General features: G+C 45.0%; 1 protein-coding gene across 1 annotated transcript in view; it reads right to left on the reverse strand.

Moving 5' to 3' along the window:
- The window catches only part of LOC147426338 (small acidic-like protein), a 90,890-nt gene that overhangs the window by 39,433 nt on the left and 32,154 nt on the right, over window positions 1–19,303 (reverse strand). Inside the window, exons 2-5 of the mRNA XM_086497891.1 lie at window positions 17,223–17,305; window positions 17,110–17,148; window positions 16,454–16,506; window positions 16,306–16,369 (exon numbers count right to left, since the gene is read on the reverse strand). Coding sequence (XP_086354017.1) covers window positions 16,306–16,369; window positions 16,454–16,506; window positions 17,110–17,148; window positions 17,223–17,305 — 239 coding nt within the window. The remainder of the gene's footprint in view (window positions 1–16,305; window positions 16,370–16,453; window positions 16,507–17,109; window positions 17,149–17,222; window positions 17,306–19,303) is intronic.

Here is a 19,303-nt window from a genome sequence, read left to right on the forward strand (position 1 = left end):
GAGCAAAGCAATCTTTATCATCCTATCAGCCTTGAATATCCACGTCGATACAGAAGAGTGATAGGAGATATCACAAGACGGGCACCACATGCCAATAGAAAAGAACAGACTAAACAGACTCCAATAACAACTGAACTGAAAGAGAAAGACGACACGCGACACAGTGGCGGAATTCCACCCCAGAGAGTATTGGTCCCAAACCTTGGCGCCCCTTTCGGTATTTCTTTATATTGCATCAACACAGTACAAGCCAGTACTCCAGACTCTACACCTTCTCCAAGAAGCATGCCAGAGAATGAGCCCTAACCTCATATTTAAAGGCCCTTGGCCTGAAAAGCAGTTACAGTGAAAAGCCTTCAAAACTCAAAAGTTTCTGGTCCCAAAAGCAATGCCAAAAGCTGCCAACGTAATTTACGAAAATCCGTACAGCCTGCCACATCATCATGCCAACGCAATTTTTGAAAATCTGTCGTACAGCTGCCACGTCATCAGCTTTGCATGAGTGTGTGTGTGAGTCCTACTTTATTTTAATCCCTTTATGTCACTAGAGCCCCATCGGACGCGGTCCCCATAAATTGGTAGAACTTCTTCTTCTGTTACTTGTTCTCTTAGGGTTTAGGCCCCTCGGCCAGCATCTGCAAGTTGGCTCCATTCTTCAAGGCTTTGACACGTCAGCAGTTTGTTACATCTCCCCTTCTTGAAAGAGAGTAATCGTCCGCGATTACAGCATATCTGCAAAACAACTCAAGTTAGTTCAAAAATTTCCAAGGATCGTTCCGAGGGACATTTCCAAGGGACAATCAATTTGCTCTTTTTGTTAAGGAGTTAGCTTCTCCTTTCGTCCAGATCAGAACTCTTGATATTCCGGCGTAGTAAAATTAGCCATCACACCCAGACCGTACTGATCTTCCACGGGTGTCTTGATACACTAAAATTACATACCCACACAATCTCATCCAATTAGGAATATTCAGTAATTGGCACATCACAATGCAACACAAATGCTTATATATGCATGTTACAAGACACAACAAACAGCACCGATGAGCACTCCCCTGAGACAAACGGTCTGCGGTATGAAGCTACTCAACGACTACCTCGTCACTCCCCCTACAAATAACCTAAAAAGGTCCGGGCCATGAGCTCAGAGGACTGTACAACCAAACGTTCCCCAAACCGCAGTCTGCGTCGCTTGGAGGTTCAAGCATACAACCAAACGCTCCCCAAGCATCGGCCTGCGTCGTTTGGAGGTTTTCAAACATACAACGAAACGTTCCCCAGGCATCGGTCTGTGTCGTTCGGAGGTTCAAACAATACCAAAATAGTATTTCTCACTTCTCCACCCGGGAGTAAAATCACCAATCAATGAAACCAGTATTAAAACCAGAGTCAAACATTTCAAATCGACACCAAAACAGGTTCAAAAAAGAATACTATCCATTTCAAACAAATTTCAAACAGGATCACCAAACAAGTTCTCAAACAGATTTCAAACTTAAAAAGCAATCTGGAACCTGCACCAAAAATTAGGGTTAGGTTCATTCCGTAAGGTCATAGCCGAGCACAGCATGGTCCATTAGCTCTTGGACAGATAATGTTTCTTTGGCGGCGATGGTAGTCCCAAGATAGCAATCGCACTGGACCTCCAAGGTCATCTGATCGTGAAGAGACATCTACTGGGAGATGTCGAGAAACTTCAAGTTATAATCTGCTAGGGTTTCCATGGCAAGCATTTCAAGATACCCCACTCTGCCGGAAGTTGCACTCCGAAGGAAGATGTTAGAAACCATATAACTTAGGGCAATGGTAGCTATCAACATCTGCATAGGACTGCCTCTGAGAAAGGCATTGCCTCAAAACAAATCTTGGATCCTTCACTTGCAAGTGATCTTAATGGCTTATGCCCTGTAAGACATGAGCGGTGAAGACGGGAGCGCGCCCGATGCGCGATGTAGTAAGGGTGGGAGTGGCTAATAAGTCCGGGATTTGGGGGCAAAGATACATATATATACCTAGATGAATCCAGGATAAGACCAGATTCACCCATAAAGGAAAGTGCAAGGTATAGACCCATGGTAGTCACCCACATAACAATATAACCATCAGCTCCATCATGCATAGTATTGACTAAATACCACGACATCCCCACTCACGTCGTCAGTGCCCAATAGTGGGTGTAGAACTAGGTACTAACATATGCTCCCAAACACAACACCACACACGAGCGAGCATACATCAACACAAAGTTCAACGTACTGAGTTTCTGTCATGACTCCGGAGATCAAGGGCAGACTCAGCCATAATGAAGCCTAGCACTAAAAGAAGCATTAAATCGAAAAAATTAGCACAAAAATGACGTAGTTGATAGGGCATACGCACCACAAAAGATCGAAAGAATTAGCACAGTATCAACTGGTCGTAACTCGGACGAAAACTTCACAATGTGAAGTCTGCATGTCCGCTATACGACTAAAACATATACCTAGATGAATCCAAGATAAGCCCAGATTCACCCATAAAGGAAAGTGCAAGGTATAGACCCATAGTAGTCCCCCACAAGACAATATAACCATCAACTCCATCATGCATAGTATTGACTAAATACCACGACATCCCCACTAACGTCGTCAGTGCCCAATAGTGGGTGAAGATACCTTGAATAAATTGCTCTGTCTGCTCTTTTGTGGGACCGGTATGCTTTCAGAAAAGCACACGCCTGATGCTCTGATATCATTGTCACAAGACGGGCACCACGTGCCAATAGAAAAGAACAGACTGAACAGACTCCAATAACAACTGAACTGAAAGAGAGAGACGACACGCGACACAGAGTGGTGGAATTCCACCCCAGAGAGTATTGGCCCCAAACCTTGGCGCCCCTTTCGGTATTTCTTTATATTGCATCAACACAGTACAAGCCGATACTCCAAACTCTGCACCTTCTCCAGGAAGCATGCCAGAGAATGAGCCCTAACCTCATATTTAAAGGCCCTTGGCCTGAAAAGCAGTTACAGTGAAGGCCTTCAGAACTCAAAAGCCTCTGGTCCCAAAAGCAATGCCAAAAGCTGCCAGCGTAATTTACGGAAATCCGTACAGTCTGCCACGTCATCATGCCAGTGCAATTTTCGGAAATCTATCGTACAGCTGCCACATCAACAACTTTGCGTGAGTGTGTGTGTGAGTCCTACTTTATTTTAATCGCTTTATGTCACTGGGGCCCCATCGGACGGGGTCCCCATAAGTTGGTAGAACTTCTTCTTCTGTTACTTGTTCTCTTAGGGTTTAGGCCCCTCGGCCGGCATCTGCAAGTTGACTCAATTCTTCAGGGCTTTGACACGTGAGCAATTTACATGAGACTTTAGACTTCTCCATCTGTGTATGACTAAAGAGTCTCCCTAGTGTCAGCCTCACGATCACCCGAGAAAAATTCAACTCGCAAATCCTCTAAATGTCTGCAGATACATCCCAACTTCTCCTGTAACTCCCTCTCTCTGCAAATAAGATGACATTGTCTCATCCCGGATGCATGTTTGTATGCCTCAGATGATGCTGCAATACACGAGGCGAGGCGAAGAGCAAAATCCACAGAAGAGGCACTCATATGGGACCAAATCTCTTGCAAAATCTGGCACAATGAGACATCCTGCAACACCGAATCAAGAATGTGTGGTCCTCATCTAGGCCCACAAGATACATGGAACCTCAATTGCAAAGAAACCAATGCATGGTCAAACAAACTGTCGCAGGTCAGATCATTCCCCCATGAGAGGTTGCCGAAGGGCCAAGATGAAATTTGTCTAATCTCTCTAATAACCGTCCTACTATCTCTTAAAACCCCAGGCAGACTGCAGTGATTGCGAAGTACGAGACAAGGAAAGTACATGCCATGCATCCACACCATAAACCATGGAGAGAATCTATCCCAAGCATCTCTCTCAGAGGGGGGCAATAGAAGGTAGCGCTTGGGACACAATCGTCCACCAATCCTGTACAGTCTCTACATTGTTGAAATCACCCCCAACAATCCAAGAGTCCATAGTAGGTAATACATCCACAATCTGCTGCCAAAACCAAGCCCTAGCACGAGTGGCCGTAGGAGCGCGCGCACACATAATTTGCACTAAAGCATCCTCAACCTACAAAGAAATCCACTTCGCTTTGCCCGGAACCAAAGTGCCATGGCCACTCAAACAATGTCACGAATGCAATCCCACAAATATACATACGCCACCACTGGACTAATCATCGCCAACTGCAATCTCCCAGGACATATGAGAGGCACCAGCCAAGAGCTTGCCGCATCAGCGATAGGTGTCAAAGCACAGCTTATGCTCTTGCACAAGTAGTACATCCACATCTCTCCATACATAGTGCGCAAACCCATGCGACTAACGACGAGGTCCTTGAGCACCTTGCTCCACAAGCCTTCTAAGACAATTCAGAGTCTTCTATACTACGGGTAGAGAGAAAGCTGTTCCATCTTTGCAAATTTTTTCCTCACAACTGCCATACTTGAGAGAAAGAAAGACAACAAATGAGTAGACACCAGACTAGAGACCACAACATGGGCTTATCTCCTTCTTAAAGAGTATTTTTTATTACTATGGATGAATTTTACAAGAACGTAAACCGAAAGGTAAGACCCTCTCTAAAGCAACCTCGGTTACTTTGTAGGAGAATTGAAAGATGATACTCTCATGTCCAAGAATCTTGAGCCCCTTCCTCTCAAATCAGGGAACAAAGCCCTTTTTAAGAGAATCTCTATTTCCTAACCTGAGACTTGAGATGTACAATTCTCAGATCTACAAGACAATTTTACATCGCTAGACATCAGGATAGGCGCCTTAGCACTGTCACAAACTGCTGATGTATCAAGCCACTCAAGAACGAAGCCAACCTGCAGATGCCCGACCGAGGGGCCTAAACCCTAGAGGAAGCAGAAGCAGAAGAAGAAGTTTCACCAATTGGCAAAGTCTTGACAAGTGGCCTATTACTAAAAAAGGAGTTCCCACCAACTTATGGGACCCCGTCCGATGGGGCCCAAGTGACCTAAAGAGATCAAATAAAGCAGGACCCACTTACACACACACACACACACAAATCGTGTGGAACCTGCCGACGTGGCAGCTGTATGAACGCCCACGTTTTGTGTTGCAATCCCACGTGGCACACTGTACGGAATTCCGCGTTTCACGCTGGTGGGTGATGGCAGGCTGTACAGAATTTCCTGAAATTTCACTTTTTAGCTTTTGGGCCAGAGGCTTTTGAGTTTACCTGCTTTTCATGTAAACTGCTATTAAAGGCCAAGGGCCTTTAAATATGGCCCATGGGCTCTCACTCTGGCAATCTTCCCGCGGGAGATGCAGAGCAGAGCCATGAAAGTTGTACTAAGTTCAAGCAATATAAAGAAATACCGAAAGGGGCACCAAGGTTTGGGGCAAGTGCTCTCTCGCGGTGGAACTCCGCCACTCCCCATCTCGTGTTGTGCATCTCTTTCAATTCAGTTGTTATTTGAAGTGCATAAAGTTGTTCAGTCTGTTCTTTTCCATTGGCACGTGGTGCCCGTCCCCGTGACAGTGGTATCACAGCTTCAGGCATGTGCTTTTGTCACAAACTGGTGAAATGGCGTGCCAGTACACATCCACACACACACACCCTGCAAGAAACCCTAAATGGTGACGTGGCTGGCTGGCTGCAGAGAACCCGAATGCTGACACGTGGCAGGCTGTACGGATGTCAGCGCAAAACGCGACGCAGATTGCGGAATTCCGTACTACTGACGTGGCAACGCTGTACGGCAGTTTTTTGGCAGCTTTTGGGTGATGCTTTATTCCATGCAAGGCAGCTTAAGAGAGAGAGCTTTATTTTATTAAAGCATAAGTTAGAGAGAGAAGCCTTTTTGCTTTAGTTTATAAAGGCTTAAGAGAGAGAAAGAAAGAGCATCTGGAAGCAGAATCTAAGTGTGAGCGCCTACCCGCACTCTTGTACTTTGACTCAGATTAATACAAAAAGAAATACCAAAAGGGCGCCAGTCTTTGGGGCCAATATCTTTAAGCATGGAACTCCGCAGGCCAGTGTCGAATAAATTGTGAACTGTGAACTGTTTTTGAAGTGGTTATTTGATGTTGTCGCGGTAGATTCTTGACTTGGAATGTCCAAGTCTGTTACATTGGTATTAGAGCACGGCCGATTTCTCTTCTACAGGAAATCTAATCCCAATTTTTTTTTTCCGCAGAACCTATGGCTTCAGGTAAAGATCAGTCGACTCCCTTTGCATCCGGAGATGCAGGAAGGGATCACAACGAAGATTCCGGCAAGGAGTATGGCTTGCCTCAGCCTACTCAAGCGGAGCGTCGAGAGATGGAGGGTCAACGATTGATCGGCGACACAACAAAGATGATGCTTAATTTTGCCAGGGACCCGAAAATGGCAAAATATATGAGCAAGACCTCTTTGGAGGAGGTGCACGCGCAGTGGCAGAAAACCACACCACCACCCCCAAAACCCGCTCTCAAGAAACCTCCTGCTCCCAAGAAGTATATAGAGAAGGAATTAGAAGAGGTGGTTGATGCACGAATTGCTCAGCTTTTTGACGCGCAAAACAAAGCTGAAAAGCGCGGCAAAAAGCAGAAGAAAGGCACTAACTTCCCGGGCTATTTGGGTCATCAGTCGACATTTGAAAAGGCAAAGAAACAGAAGAAGCGTGTTCGATTTGAAGGAGTACCCAGTTCTTCTTCTTCTTCTTCTTCTTCTTGTCTTATAGTTCTTCTAGCTCATCTGACTCGAGCGAAGAAGACCGAAAAGGCAAAAAGCGAAGCAAAAAGCAACGCTTTGGAAAGGGCAAGAAAAAGGCAAAGAAGTCTAAATCTCGCCCCATGAGTGACAGTTCTACAGAGGACTCGTCTACAGACAGTTCAAACTATGACGACAGCAACTTTTATGCAAAGAAGAAGAATATATATAAAGCCAACCAGTATGACTTTCAGGAAGACAAAAGCAAGAAAGTCCGAGAGTTTAAGGACGGTGGACAGTCAACTAAATTTGACACGTTTTCGGGATATAGAGATGCTTCGAAGGCTTTGTCTTTTGTACAGCAGTTTGACATCGCTTTCGCGGGAGGACGTTACTCAGAGCACTCTAAGATTCGGAGAGCTGCCTCTTACTTTAAGGGGAATGCTCGAACTTGGTGGTCCACGCTTCTATTAAGCAAGACTGCACCAGTTAAATGGCTGAAATTCAAGAGGCTTTTTATTTCTTCTTGGCTGATTCGAGAGTATGAACGTGATATACGAACTGCTTGGAACCATCTTCGGATGACCAAGAAGGATACAGTGGACGCTTATTGCGAGAGATTCTGGAGCTCTTTTCTACCCGCCTCTTCATTTAAGAAGATCTCGTTCAAGGAACAGATTGAGCGGTTTACCTTGGGTCTACCTACAGAGATCCGAGATCACTGCTTGGAACAGAAGTCAGCTTCCATTCAGGAGTTGATGAGTCATGCGAAACGGGGTTTTGCCATTCACTCTAGCAGTTTGACCTACCCCACCGATGAGATCATGACACAAAGAACCAAAAAGACTTCGACAAATGAAAGTAGAAAGAGAAAGAGCAATCCAGAAAAGAAAGATGCACGACCCAAGCTTTTACTCCTCAAGAGCAAGCTCGCTTCATCAGGGAAGGGAAGTGCTTCGGATGCGGGGAAACTCGACATATCTCCGCGAAGTGCCCTAAAAAAGGCACAGAAAGAACAAAACGACAAGGAGGACAAAAGGCCTGGAGTTTGAGAGCAACTGAGGAGCGTGGAAGAAAAGGCAAGATGAAAACAGGACTAGTTCCAGATTGCGTGGGTACCGATCCCAGCACGGTGGACGAGAGTACAGAACTTTTCCGAGCTTGGGGCAAAGTGAAAGACCAAGAAGCCCTGATCTTCTTTGATGGAGGAGCCAAGGCCAACTTCATTTCATCGGAATTGACGGCGTGGCTCGAGATCACTCCCGATCGGATGGGACCACTTGCGGAGGCAGTTCTAGCGACACCTGACAGGGACATAGCCATTACACCTGTCATTGGCAAACTTCGGTTGCATTGTCAAGGGTATTTGGGGCATGAGGACTTTTACATAATGCCTTTGGAAGGTTGTGATGTCCTCTTGGGAAACCCCTGGTACCACAAGAACAACGCCGTGCTCGACTATCGGGCGAGGAAAGCGACATTGACCACAGAGAAGGGCAGAACCATTGTACTTGACATTAAACTTAAGGGCGATTCTGTCCCTATTGTATCGGCTTCGGCCATTTCAAAGTTAATGAAATCCAGTTTGTTTGTTTACTCGATCTTTATGAAAGAGTTGAGTGATGAGGATAGGACAAATATGTCTGAACTTGATAAAGAACGCCAAGATTTTCTCCACTCTCATGCCGATTGCTTCTCAGAGGGCCTATCAGGCGAGTTACCACCTGCTCATCCTGAAGATCATACCATTGATCTGATACCTGGAAGCACACCACCAAACCGGCCACCTTACCCTGTGAGCCGAGCACAGAACGAAGAGATTATGAACCAAGTGAAAGACCTCTTGGAAAAGGGTCTTGTCCAGCCTAGTACTTCACCGTATTGCTCTCCAGTGTTGTTGGTTTTGAAGAAAGACGGATCTTGAAGAATGTGCATCAATTATAGAGCTCTCAACAAAATCACCATCAAGAACAGATTTCCGATTCCTAGGATCGATGATATACTCAACAGATTACAGGGATCCTCATGTTTTAGCAAGATTGATTTGAAGAGTGGATATCATCAGATCATAATCGCGCCGGGAGATGTCTACCAGGCGGCCTTTCGGACGACTTTTGGGTTATTTGAGTTTTTGGTGATACCTTTTGGCTTAACCAATGCTCCTGCGACATTTAACCGGATGATGGACAGGATTTTTTGAGAGTACAGGCTATTTATTGGCACTTTCTTTGACGATATCATAGTTTTCTCCAAGAATGAGGCAGAACATAGAGATCGTCTGCTTCAAGTCTTTCAGGCATTACGAGATCACAAGTTCGTGATTAATGCAAAGAAAAGTGAATTTTTCCTACAAAGATAACACTTTTTGGGACACATTGTGTCAGCAGCACGAGTGCAAATGGATTCAGCCAAGATAGAGACTATCCGTGATTGGACCGATTTGAAGAATGTCCATGAAGTTAGAAGCTTCTTGGGATTGTATTCGTACTACAAGCGGTTCATTCGAAAGTTTGCAGAGGTTGCTTCCCCTTTGCATATCTTGACACAGAAAGGAGTCCCTTTCTCGTGGGGACCCACAGAGGTGACTGCCTTTCAGACATTGAAAGAGAAATTGACTACGGGACCAGTTTTGACTTTGCCAGACTTGTAGAAGTCATTTGAAGTATATTGTGATGCTTGTGGTCGTAGTCTGGGAGCGGTCTTAATGCAAGAAGGCCATGTCATTGCTTACGAGGACCGATTGTTCTCAAGGCCGGAATTGATAGCACAGATTTTATGAGAGAAAGCTTTTGGCGGTTATCCATGCTCTTACTCAGTGGCGGCATTACCTACTCGAAGCGGATTTTATTGTCTTTACAGACCATCACAGTTTATGCTACTTCTTGTCACAGAAGCAGCTATCGGAAAAGCAGATGCGGTGGGCGAACATCTTGTCACAGTTTCAATTCCAGATTGTCCATGTTTAGGGACAGAAGAATTTGGTGGCAGATGCTTTGTCTCGGAAGCCGTTGGTTCTGGCTATTTCCGCGATACATCATAGGAGCTTCGAGGATATGGTTGACAGTATGCCACAGATCCGGATTTTGCAGACCTTTTCATACGGATACGGGATGGGGAGACAGTAGCGGGATATTCCATTCGGGATGGCTACTTGATGAGGAAAACCATGTTGTGCATCACACAGCCGTTGAGGGAAAAGGTTATGATTGAATGCCACTGTCCGCCTTTTACGGGTCATCGCGGCATTGCTACCACCATGAAAGGGGTAGAGAGATATTTCTTTTGGCCGAGACTCGGGAAGGATGTGGACGAGTTTGTGCGCAAGTGCTTGGTATGCCAGAAGGTCAAGTTTGGCAGGCATAAAGAACAGGGATTGTTACAGCCTTTGCCCATACCCACCCGCCCCTTGGAAAGTATTGCAATGGATTTCATTTTTGATCTCCCGAGAACACAGAGTGGTCACGATGGTATCTGGATTGTTATTGACAGATTTAGCAAGCAGGCTCATTTCATTCCAGTAAAGAAAACAGTCAAGCCGAATCACTTAGCGAGACTGTTTGTGGCCTAGATTTTCATATTACATGGCATGCATGAGACGATTGTCTCCGACAGGGACTCCAGATTTACGAGTTTGTTTTGGAAGGCAATTTGGGAGAACATTGGCACGCGGTTGCAGTTCTCGTCATCTTTCCATCCGCAGACTGACGGGCAATCTAAGATTGCCAATACAGTGGTTTTAGATTTATTGAAGTCTTATATCTCAGATCAGAAGACTCAATGGGAAAAGGATCTACCTTTGGTGGAATTTTCCTACAATAACACGATACACTCTTCGACGGGGAAGGCGCCATTTGAGATTGTTGAAGGTGCTGCGAAGGTTCCACCCTTCCTAAGCACAAAAGATAAGATTTTTGAAGCTGATGAGTATACGCATGACTTAGACACGGCTTTTGCCAAGGTCCGGGAAGCTTTGCAAAAATCTCAGGAAAGACTAAAAAGGCAGCAGATCGCCATCGTCGCGATTTGAAATTGAAGGAGGATGATTGGGTGCTCTTACGTTTTGAGAAGGCACGCCTGAGAAAGAAAAAGGGAAAGGAGAGGCTTTTTCCAAAGCTTAGTATGAGATACTACGGACCTTTCCAAATCTCCGAAAAGATCAATGATGTCTCCTTCCGACTGAAACTGCCTAACACTTGGAGGATTCACAATGCATTTCATGTGAGTCTCTTGAAACCTTTTAAAGGTGATGTGCCCGAAGATGGGGAGCCCGATGAGCAACCTGAAATGGAGGAAAACGAGGAGATCCTTGTTCCTGAACAGATTTTGGCACATACGGACACAAAGAATAAGGGTAAAGTACGAAGGCGGTTCTTGGTTAAATTCAAGAACTATCTACATTGGATGCGAAGCGGATGGAGGAGGAGGACCGAGCAGATACTCCTCAGATTGTGAAACTTTACTGAAGCTTTTGGTTAGCATAGTCTATTCCAAATGGAACCCAAAATTCAGCTTGGCCGCAGATCTGCTGCAGTGGGATGCACAAGAGGGGAGTTACTCCGTCCCTTTGTCAACAGATGCCTCGAATTTTTGAATACTACAGTCACTGATGTCTCTTTGAGCTTCAGGGATACTGAGAGCTGACAGTATTCTGTTGTATGACTTTATAAAATGGAATTCCAAAATATGAAACTAATTTGTTCTTGACTTGTTTTTAAGTGCAGGAACTGATAGACGAAATGACTGCAGCATTTTGGTCTAAATGATCTCGAATAGACATGGTTGCAATAGGGGGTTAGTCAATCGGGCATCTATGAGGTCCCGACTGGATCTAGATGCGATTGCTAACTGCATGGCCAATAAATCATGGTCTAAGATCCGAATGAATGTTGAATGTCATGTGATGTCCTGTGATGTCAAGTGATGTCTTGTGATGTCATGTGATGTGATTGTCGATCGGTACATGTGCTAGATGTGTGTTCCTAGTACGTAGGTACTAACAGTCAGTGTCTGCTAAGACAGTTTATGGCGTCTGTCTGTTTTGCAGGCGTAATCGAGGGTGATTACAATGCTTTCAAGAGGGGGGTATGTCACAAATTGGTGATGTGGCGTGCCAGGACACATCCATACACATACCCTGCAGAAAACCCTAAATGGTGACGTGGCTGGCTGGCTGCAGAGAACCCGAATGCTGACACGTGGCAGGCTGTACGGATGTCAGCGAAAAACGCAACGCAGATTGCAGAATTCCGTACTGCTGACGTGGCAATGTTGTACGGCAGTTTTTTGGCAGCTTTTGGGCGATGCTTTATTCCACGCAAGGCAGCTTAAGAGAGAGAGCTTAAACTTGCTTTATTTTATTAAAGCATTAGTTAGAGAGAGAAGCCTTTTTGCTTTATTTTATAAAGGCTTAAGAGAGAGAAAGAAAGAGCATCTCGACGCGGAGTCTGAGTCTGAGCGCCTGCCCGCACTCTTGTACTTTGAACTCAGATTAATACGAAAAGAAATACCGAAAGGGGCGCCAGTCTTTGGGGCCAATTTCTTTGGACACGGAATTCTGCCGGGCTAGTGTCAAATAAATTGTGAACTGTGAACTGTTTTTGAAGTGGTTATTTGGTGCTGTCCTGGTAGATTCTTGACTTCCAGTGTCCAAGTCTGTTACAGCTTTTCTGAAAGCATAACGGTCCCACCAAAGAGGAGACAAAGTAAGATGGAGCTTCCAAGCTTTACATGAAATTTTATTAAAGAATCTTCGTGTCCCGACCTCGGACTTATCCCACCCCGAGTTTATTAGCCACTCTCACCCTTACTTCTTCGCCCATCACGCACGCTCCCGTCTTCATCGCTCTATCTTACAGGGCATAAGCCATAAAGATCACTTGCAGAGAAGAATCAAGGATTTTTTTTCAAGCCGTTGTTTTTTCAGAGGCAGTGCCATGCAATGATGGATGTCTACAGCTACCAAGCCACACACTCCAAGGACTTGGCAAGCTTTCAAGAAAAAAATTTGCCCGAAGTTATATGCCTTCAGACATCTTTCTTCGGAGTACAGCTTCTTGCAAAGTGGGGTATCGTGAAATGCTTGCCACGAAAACCCTAGCAGATATTAACTTGAAATTTCTCGACATCTCTCAGCAGCTGTCTCTTCTCGAATCAAAAACCTTGGAGATCTAGTGGGATTGCTATGCCTTGGGACTACGATCACTGCCACAGGAACATTGTCTGTCGAGGCATGTTTCGACTAGTCAAGAGAATATGGACCACGCTGTACTCGGCTACAACTTTATGGAAGAAAACTAATCCTAGTTTTGGTGCAGGTTTCAGGACGGAAGCCCTGTCGACTTTTGAGCTCGACTGATGTCGAGATTGCTTTCAGTCTTCTCAATTTTGTTTGAGAACTTGTTTGGTGATCTTGTTTAGAATTTGTTTGAAATGGATAGTATCTATTTTGAACCTATCTAGGTGCTGATTTGAATTGTTTGACTCTGGTTTTGATACTAGTTTCAATGATTGGTGATTTTACTCCTGGGTGGAGTAGTGAGAAATGCTGTTTTGGTATTGTTTGAACCTCAAAACAACGCAGGCGGGTGTCTGGGGAGAGTTTCATTGTATACTGGAAAACCTCCAAGCGACACAAACGGGATGTCTGGGGAGCGTTTGGTTGTATGCACCTCCAAGCAACACAGGTTGCGGTCTGGGGAGCATTTGGTTGTACCAATCCTCTGAACTCATTCCCTGGACCTTTTTAGGTTATTTGCAGGGGGAGTGACGAGGTAGTCGTTGAGTAGCTTCATACCGCAGACTGTCTACCTCAGGAGAGTGCTCAGCGGTGCTGTTCGTTGTGTCTTGTAACATGCATATGTGAGCATTTGTGTTGCATTGTGATGTGCCAACCATTGAATGTTCCTTATTGGATGCGATTTTTCTGGGAAGCCAACGACCAAGGATATCAAGAGCTCCAATCTAGAATGAGAAAATTGATTGTCCCTCGGAATGACCCTCAGAAGTTTTTGGGCTAACTTCAGTTGTTTTGCAGATATGTTGTAATCGCGGACGATGTCACAAACTGTTGACGTGTCAAGCCACTGAAGAACGGAGCCAACCTGCAGATCAACGATCGAGGGGCCAAAACCCTAGAGGAAGCAGAAGCATCACAAGAAGTTTCACCAACAAGCAAAGTCTTGACAAGTGGCCTATTTTTAATAGGAGTTCCCACCAACTTCTGGAACCCCCTCTGATGGGCCCAAAGTGATCTAAAGAGATTAAATAAAGCAAGACCCATTTACACACACACACAAATCGCGTGGAACCTGCTGACGTGGTAGTTGTACGGACGCCCGCATTTTGCGTTGCAGTGCCACATTGCAGACTCTACGGAATTCCAATTTTCACGCTGCTGGTGATGACGTGGCGGAATTCCAATTTTCATGCTACGGAATTCCAATTTTCACGCTGCGGAATTCCCTAAAATTGCGCTGGCAGCTTTTGGACCAGTAACTTTTCATGGCCAAGGGTCTTGAAATATGAGTGAAGGGCTCATTCTCTTACATGCTTCCGAGTCAAGGTGCAGGGATTGGAGTACCGGCGTTGTACTGAGTTCAAGCAATATAAAGAAATACTGAAAGGGGCACCAAGGTTTGGGGCCAGTGCTCTCTTGGGGTGGAACTCCACCACTCCCCGTCTCGTGTCGTGCATCTCTATCAGCTCAGTTGTTATTTGAAGTGCTTAAAGTTGTTCAGTCTGTTCTTTTCCGTTGGCACGTGATGCCCGTCCCCGTGACAAGCACCCTCCGACCAGCATGAATTGGCCCTACGTGTGAATGCACCCTTAGTTGAAGGGAGGTTAGGAAGGGCAGTTAGGAAATCCTATAGTTAGGACCCTTGGATCAATCATGAGCTATCTTGTGTGATCACCACACTTGGACTATAGACCCTTAGCCGTGCTTGCCCGGAGACCAAGCTAGGGTATGGGCCAGGGGTATGGAACGCCAGTCCTTGAGGTCATAGGTGAGGCACTAGGCCGGAGTACTTACAGGCTCTTAGGCTCGGGGGTGAGCCAATTTGGTTCTATGGCTGAGAGATGAGTCGGATGTCTATTCTAGTATGTTGTTCTGTGTGTGTATTTGGCTTGTGTCAGGTCATGTGGCCGAACACTCCTAATGTCTAGGGATGTAACAATATCACCCGCCTTGGAAGACTTCGCTTTATTTGAGGTAGTCTCTATTCCCTAGTTCGAATCTTTAGAGCCTAAAAGCTTACACAAAATGAAACACTAGGAGGTCAAGTGTCAAAATTGTAGCCCAATTGAACAAAGGTTATGCACACAGTACTAGCCAAACCTCAAACGAACAGTATATTTTGATTAGTACAAAACCAAGACTGGAATGAGCCGAAACACCATTCAGAGGTTTCAAGAAGGCAGGAACCACACGCGCAAAAGGGGGGGGGGGGGGGGGGGGGGGGGGGGGGGGGGGGGGGGGGGGGGGGGGGGGGGGGGGGGGGGGGGCGCTCAGGTGTTTGCATATAATACTTATGAAACAAATACTCTCTAGAAACTCCATGGAGGGAATGGCCACCACCTCTATAGGGGGTAGATGATTGGTTTATTGAACCAGGGTGCCAAAAATACATCCAAACTACTCAAGCACTTGAGCCACTCTAAACTCTTGGTGCTACGCTTCGAAAAGCAATCTTCACTGAAAACCTAGGCACCTAGAAGGCACCTGCCAGTCATGGCACAGGCAGGAAGAGACCTATTGACACAAGAACGTGCGTCGCAGAGACGAAGGAAATATTATGTTTGCAAATGCCCACCATATTTCACCTACTACTGTGATCTAGGGAGCGATTTCCTTGCCCCTTCAGGATGAAGGCTTTGAATTTCTCACTAGGGTGATGAATTATAGCGATGAGAGGTGCTAGGGACTCTTTCACAAAGAGCTCCACTGCCACAAGGACACTCCTTTCAGGAAGAGAGAGTACAAGAAACACCTACACAATCAATACTCACACATCTTGACCGCAATAATCAGTCCCAAGCAATACTCTGTGAGAACATTGATTTTGAGAACTATTGTCCTGGAGCAACCGACAGAATTGAGCAGACCTCATAAACCTCCAAGTGAGCACGATTCTGATCTTGATCGATTGGGAGGTTTAGAGCCAGTTTTTCTTAGCAGCATTAACATGTGTGCAATGGGTGCTTTGAAAGCTATCCTAGCACAAGCTACCCACTATTTTTCAGAGGATGCATGTGCAAACTATATTTTTTCACACAACATCTGCAGATACGAACTGTACCAACGCACAATATATTTTATCACACATCAATTAAAGATAGAGATTCTATGTTGAGCCTTTAGGACTTATCCATTGTACGTTTTTTATTTGGTAAACCTAGACATAGCTTATTTGCAACTTTTGGTCAATTTGGCAGTTTGCAGACATTTGAATTAACATTCTTTACATCTGAATGTACTTGACCTACTACCTCTGTAAACTATCATGCATTATGAGGCCCTATGTGCACTCTTGGCACACGAACTATTAGCAGGATGCAAAGTTTCGAAACACTTACTTGCCAACAATCGTCTCTGAAGGCTGACAGCATTTTGCACAAACATTTCTTTCTTTTGCACACGCTGTAAATAAAGCCAATTTAAGTGCACAAAGTTTTTGGAAACAAGTCCAGACTCAACAAAGGTAACATGTAATAAACACTAAACCTGCACATAAGGCATGGTATGCTTGGCGGACAGCTCGCTTGCTGCAATGATTACTGCAACAAAGCTGTAATGATGAGAATCACCTAGCTTAAAATGACAACCTTTTTTAAACTCATATGCCATGGGAATTACCATGTATTTCTAAAACATAAGGACATCATAGATTATGAAAACTGTTTGACTAAGAACATAAAATAGTGTTTACGTCACCTAAGAGTAACAGCTCTTTGTGTAGTGTGCTATCTTTAACTTCATTGGATACAGGTGTCGTTAATCAGGCAGCATCACTCTAGAAGATCTATAAGTTTATGATGCTAATGGCAATTTCTGGCTTCTTACACCAGAAATTTAATCAATAGTCTATTGTAACTATATTTTGCTTGAAGTCTTAAATGGCCTAGTAACAAATACTCTTAAGACTCGCTACCCAAAACAACTTAATTTTCCCAGATGAGCTAAGAAGATAACAGTGTACACATGATAGATACAAAGAAAAGCTTAATCAATGGTCTATTGTAACTATATTTTGCTTGAAGTGTTAAATGGCCTAGTAACAAATAGTCTTAAGATTCGCTACCCACAACAATCAATTTTCCCAGATGAGCTAAAAAGATAACAGTGTACACGTGATAGATACAAAGAAAAGCTTAACTTACCATTTTGCTGGCTCAGTTAATGCTTTGTATTTACCATATCTGCAGTGAATTCACCTTATCAACATAGGTAAATTAACGTAAATCTATCTTATAATTTAACAATATGTACCCACTTTCTGCGCCATTCAATCTGGGCTTTGCAACGAGGGCAAACCCCAGTAATCTCTGGGTAAGGGCACAACTTTCCTCCCAATTCCTAACCAAGAGCATGCAACCAAATCAAAATCTCTCTCTCTCTCTCTCTCTCTCTCTCTCTCTCTCTCTCTCTCTCTCTCTCTCTCTCTCATGCTGATTTAGGGTTTTTGCATGCTGCTTTACGGTTTCGAATTTCTGTTTTTTTTGTTGTTTAGGGGTTTTGACCTGCTGTTTTAGGGTTTCGAATTTCTTTTCTTTTTGCTGTTTTAGGGTTTCAGCCTGCCTTTTTATGGTTTTGCTTGCTGTTTTAGGGTTTTTTGTCACAAACTGCTGACGTGTCAAAGCCCTGAAGAATGGAGCCAACTTGCAGATCCTGGCCAAGGGGCCTAAACCCTAAGAAGAACAAGTAACAGAAGAAGAAGTCCTACCAACTTATGGGGACCCCATCGATGGGGCCCCAGTGACATAAAGGAATAAAAATAAAGCAGGAAAACTGATGACGTGGCAGCCGTACGGACGCTCCAGATTTTTTGTTGGTTGATGATGTGGCAAGCCGTACAAATTTCCGCGTTTTGTGCTGACATGATGACGTGGCAGGCTGTACGGATTTCCGTAAATTACGCTGGCAGCTTTTGGGCTTTGCTTTTGAACCAAATGCTTTTTGAGTTTGAAGGCTTTTCATGTGAACTACTTTTGGGGCCTAGGGCCTTTAAATATGAGGCTAGGGCTCATTGTCTAGCATGCTTCCTAGAGAAGGTGCAGAGTCTGGAGTACCGGCTTGTACTGTGTTTGATGCAATATAAAGAAATACTGAAAGGGACGCCAAGGTTTGGGGCCAATACTCTCTAGGGTGGAATTCTGCCACTCCGTGTCACGTGTCGTCCCTCTCTTTCAGTTCAGTTGTTATTGAAGTGCTAAAAGTCTGTTCAGTTTGTTCTTTTCTATTGGCACGTGGTGCCCGTCTTGTGACATTTTTTGCATGCTGTTAGTTTTAGCCTAATGTTTTGCTGCCCACACTACACACTACGCACTCACTCTCTCTTTTTGCCTGCCACTGTTGCCTCCCCCCCTCTTTTTGCTTGCCAGTGGTGCCCATTGCCAAAAACCCAAAATCGTTTGTGGAAAACCGTCAAGGGAAATTGGAGGCGCATACAGGTAAATTAGCGGTCAGGGAAAGCCATGGTGAAGCGACAATCCCAAAGCAGATGTCTCACAGTCTCATCACCGGCGGAAAATCTGACACAATGAGAAGAGCTGATGCAGCGCGCCGCAAGGAGAAACACACACTCCTTAAGAGGCAAGTGGCACTTCCAAATTGTAGTAAGAGCCTTTCTCCACCATTGATCAAATTATGCAAAGACCAAAGCGTATTACAATGATCAACCAACCAAGACTCCTGCAAAAGAGAAGCATAAATATTGCGGGCAGAAATGGCATTGGGACGAGTGTCCCATAAAGTCCAATCCGGCAAACAACATCCACTGGCCAGTGGCAGAATGGGGAGGAAAACAGCCGGGATATGCTCAAGCACACTCCAAATCTAATGATAATGCACGCCCAACCCAAAGTGTGCAGTTGTGTGAGGAAAAGGAAGCATCTTCCATATGAATCCACCACATCATCCACTGTGCCTATTCCCTGACAAGAGAGGAACTATGCCTGGCAAGGCGATCGGTAAGCAAGAGTAAGAGAGAATGCCCTACTCCGATGAATGTTTTCCAAGCGCAGCGAATTTCCATCTGTTTGCTTCCGACCATGCCAACAAAGATGATCCATAACGGTGGTGCAGCCAAAGTTGGTCCGAGCTAGAAAGGGGTCCATGACAAGCAAAGCCTACAGGCAAGTGCAGTGCAGAAGGTTAGGGCAGGTACCAAGGTCCTGGGCATCCAAAGGGTAGCGGAAGTGTATGCTCAATGCGGTTTTTTAGGCCAAAAAAGCTTCAAGATGGGCCCACATGGGATATCATGCGAAGTTGTCCGAAGTGCCGAGTCAGTGCTCTAGAATGTAGTGTTCAATGTGCTCTAGAAGCCGGTCCAAACGACTCGTCAAACGGAGCCCC

The sequence above is a fragment of the Adiantum capillus-veneris genome, chromosome 24 (assembly GCF_014529385.1).
Source record: "Adiantum capillus-veneris isolate H3 chromosome 24, ASM1452938v2, whole genome shotgun sequence".
Classification (NCBI taxonomy): Eukaryota; Viridiplantae; Streptophyta; class Polypodiopsida; order Polypodiales; family Pteridaceae; genus Adiantum; species Adiantum capillus-veneris.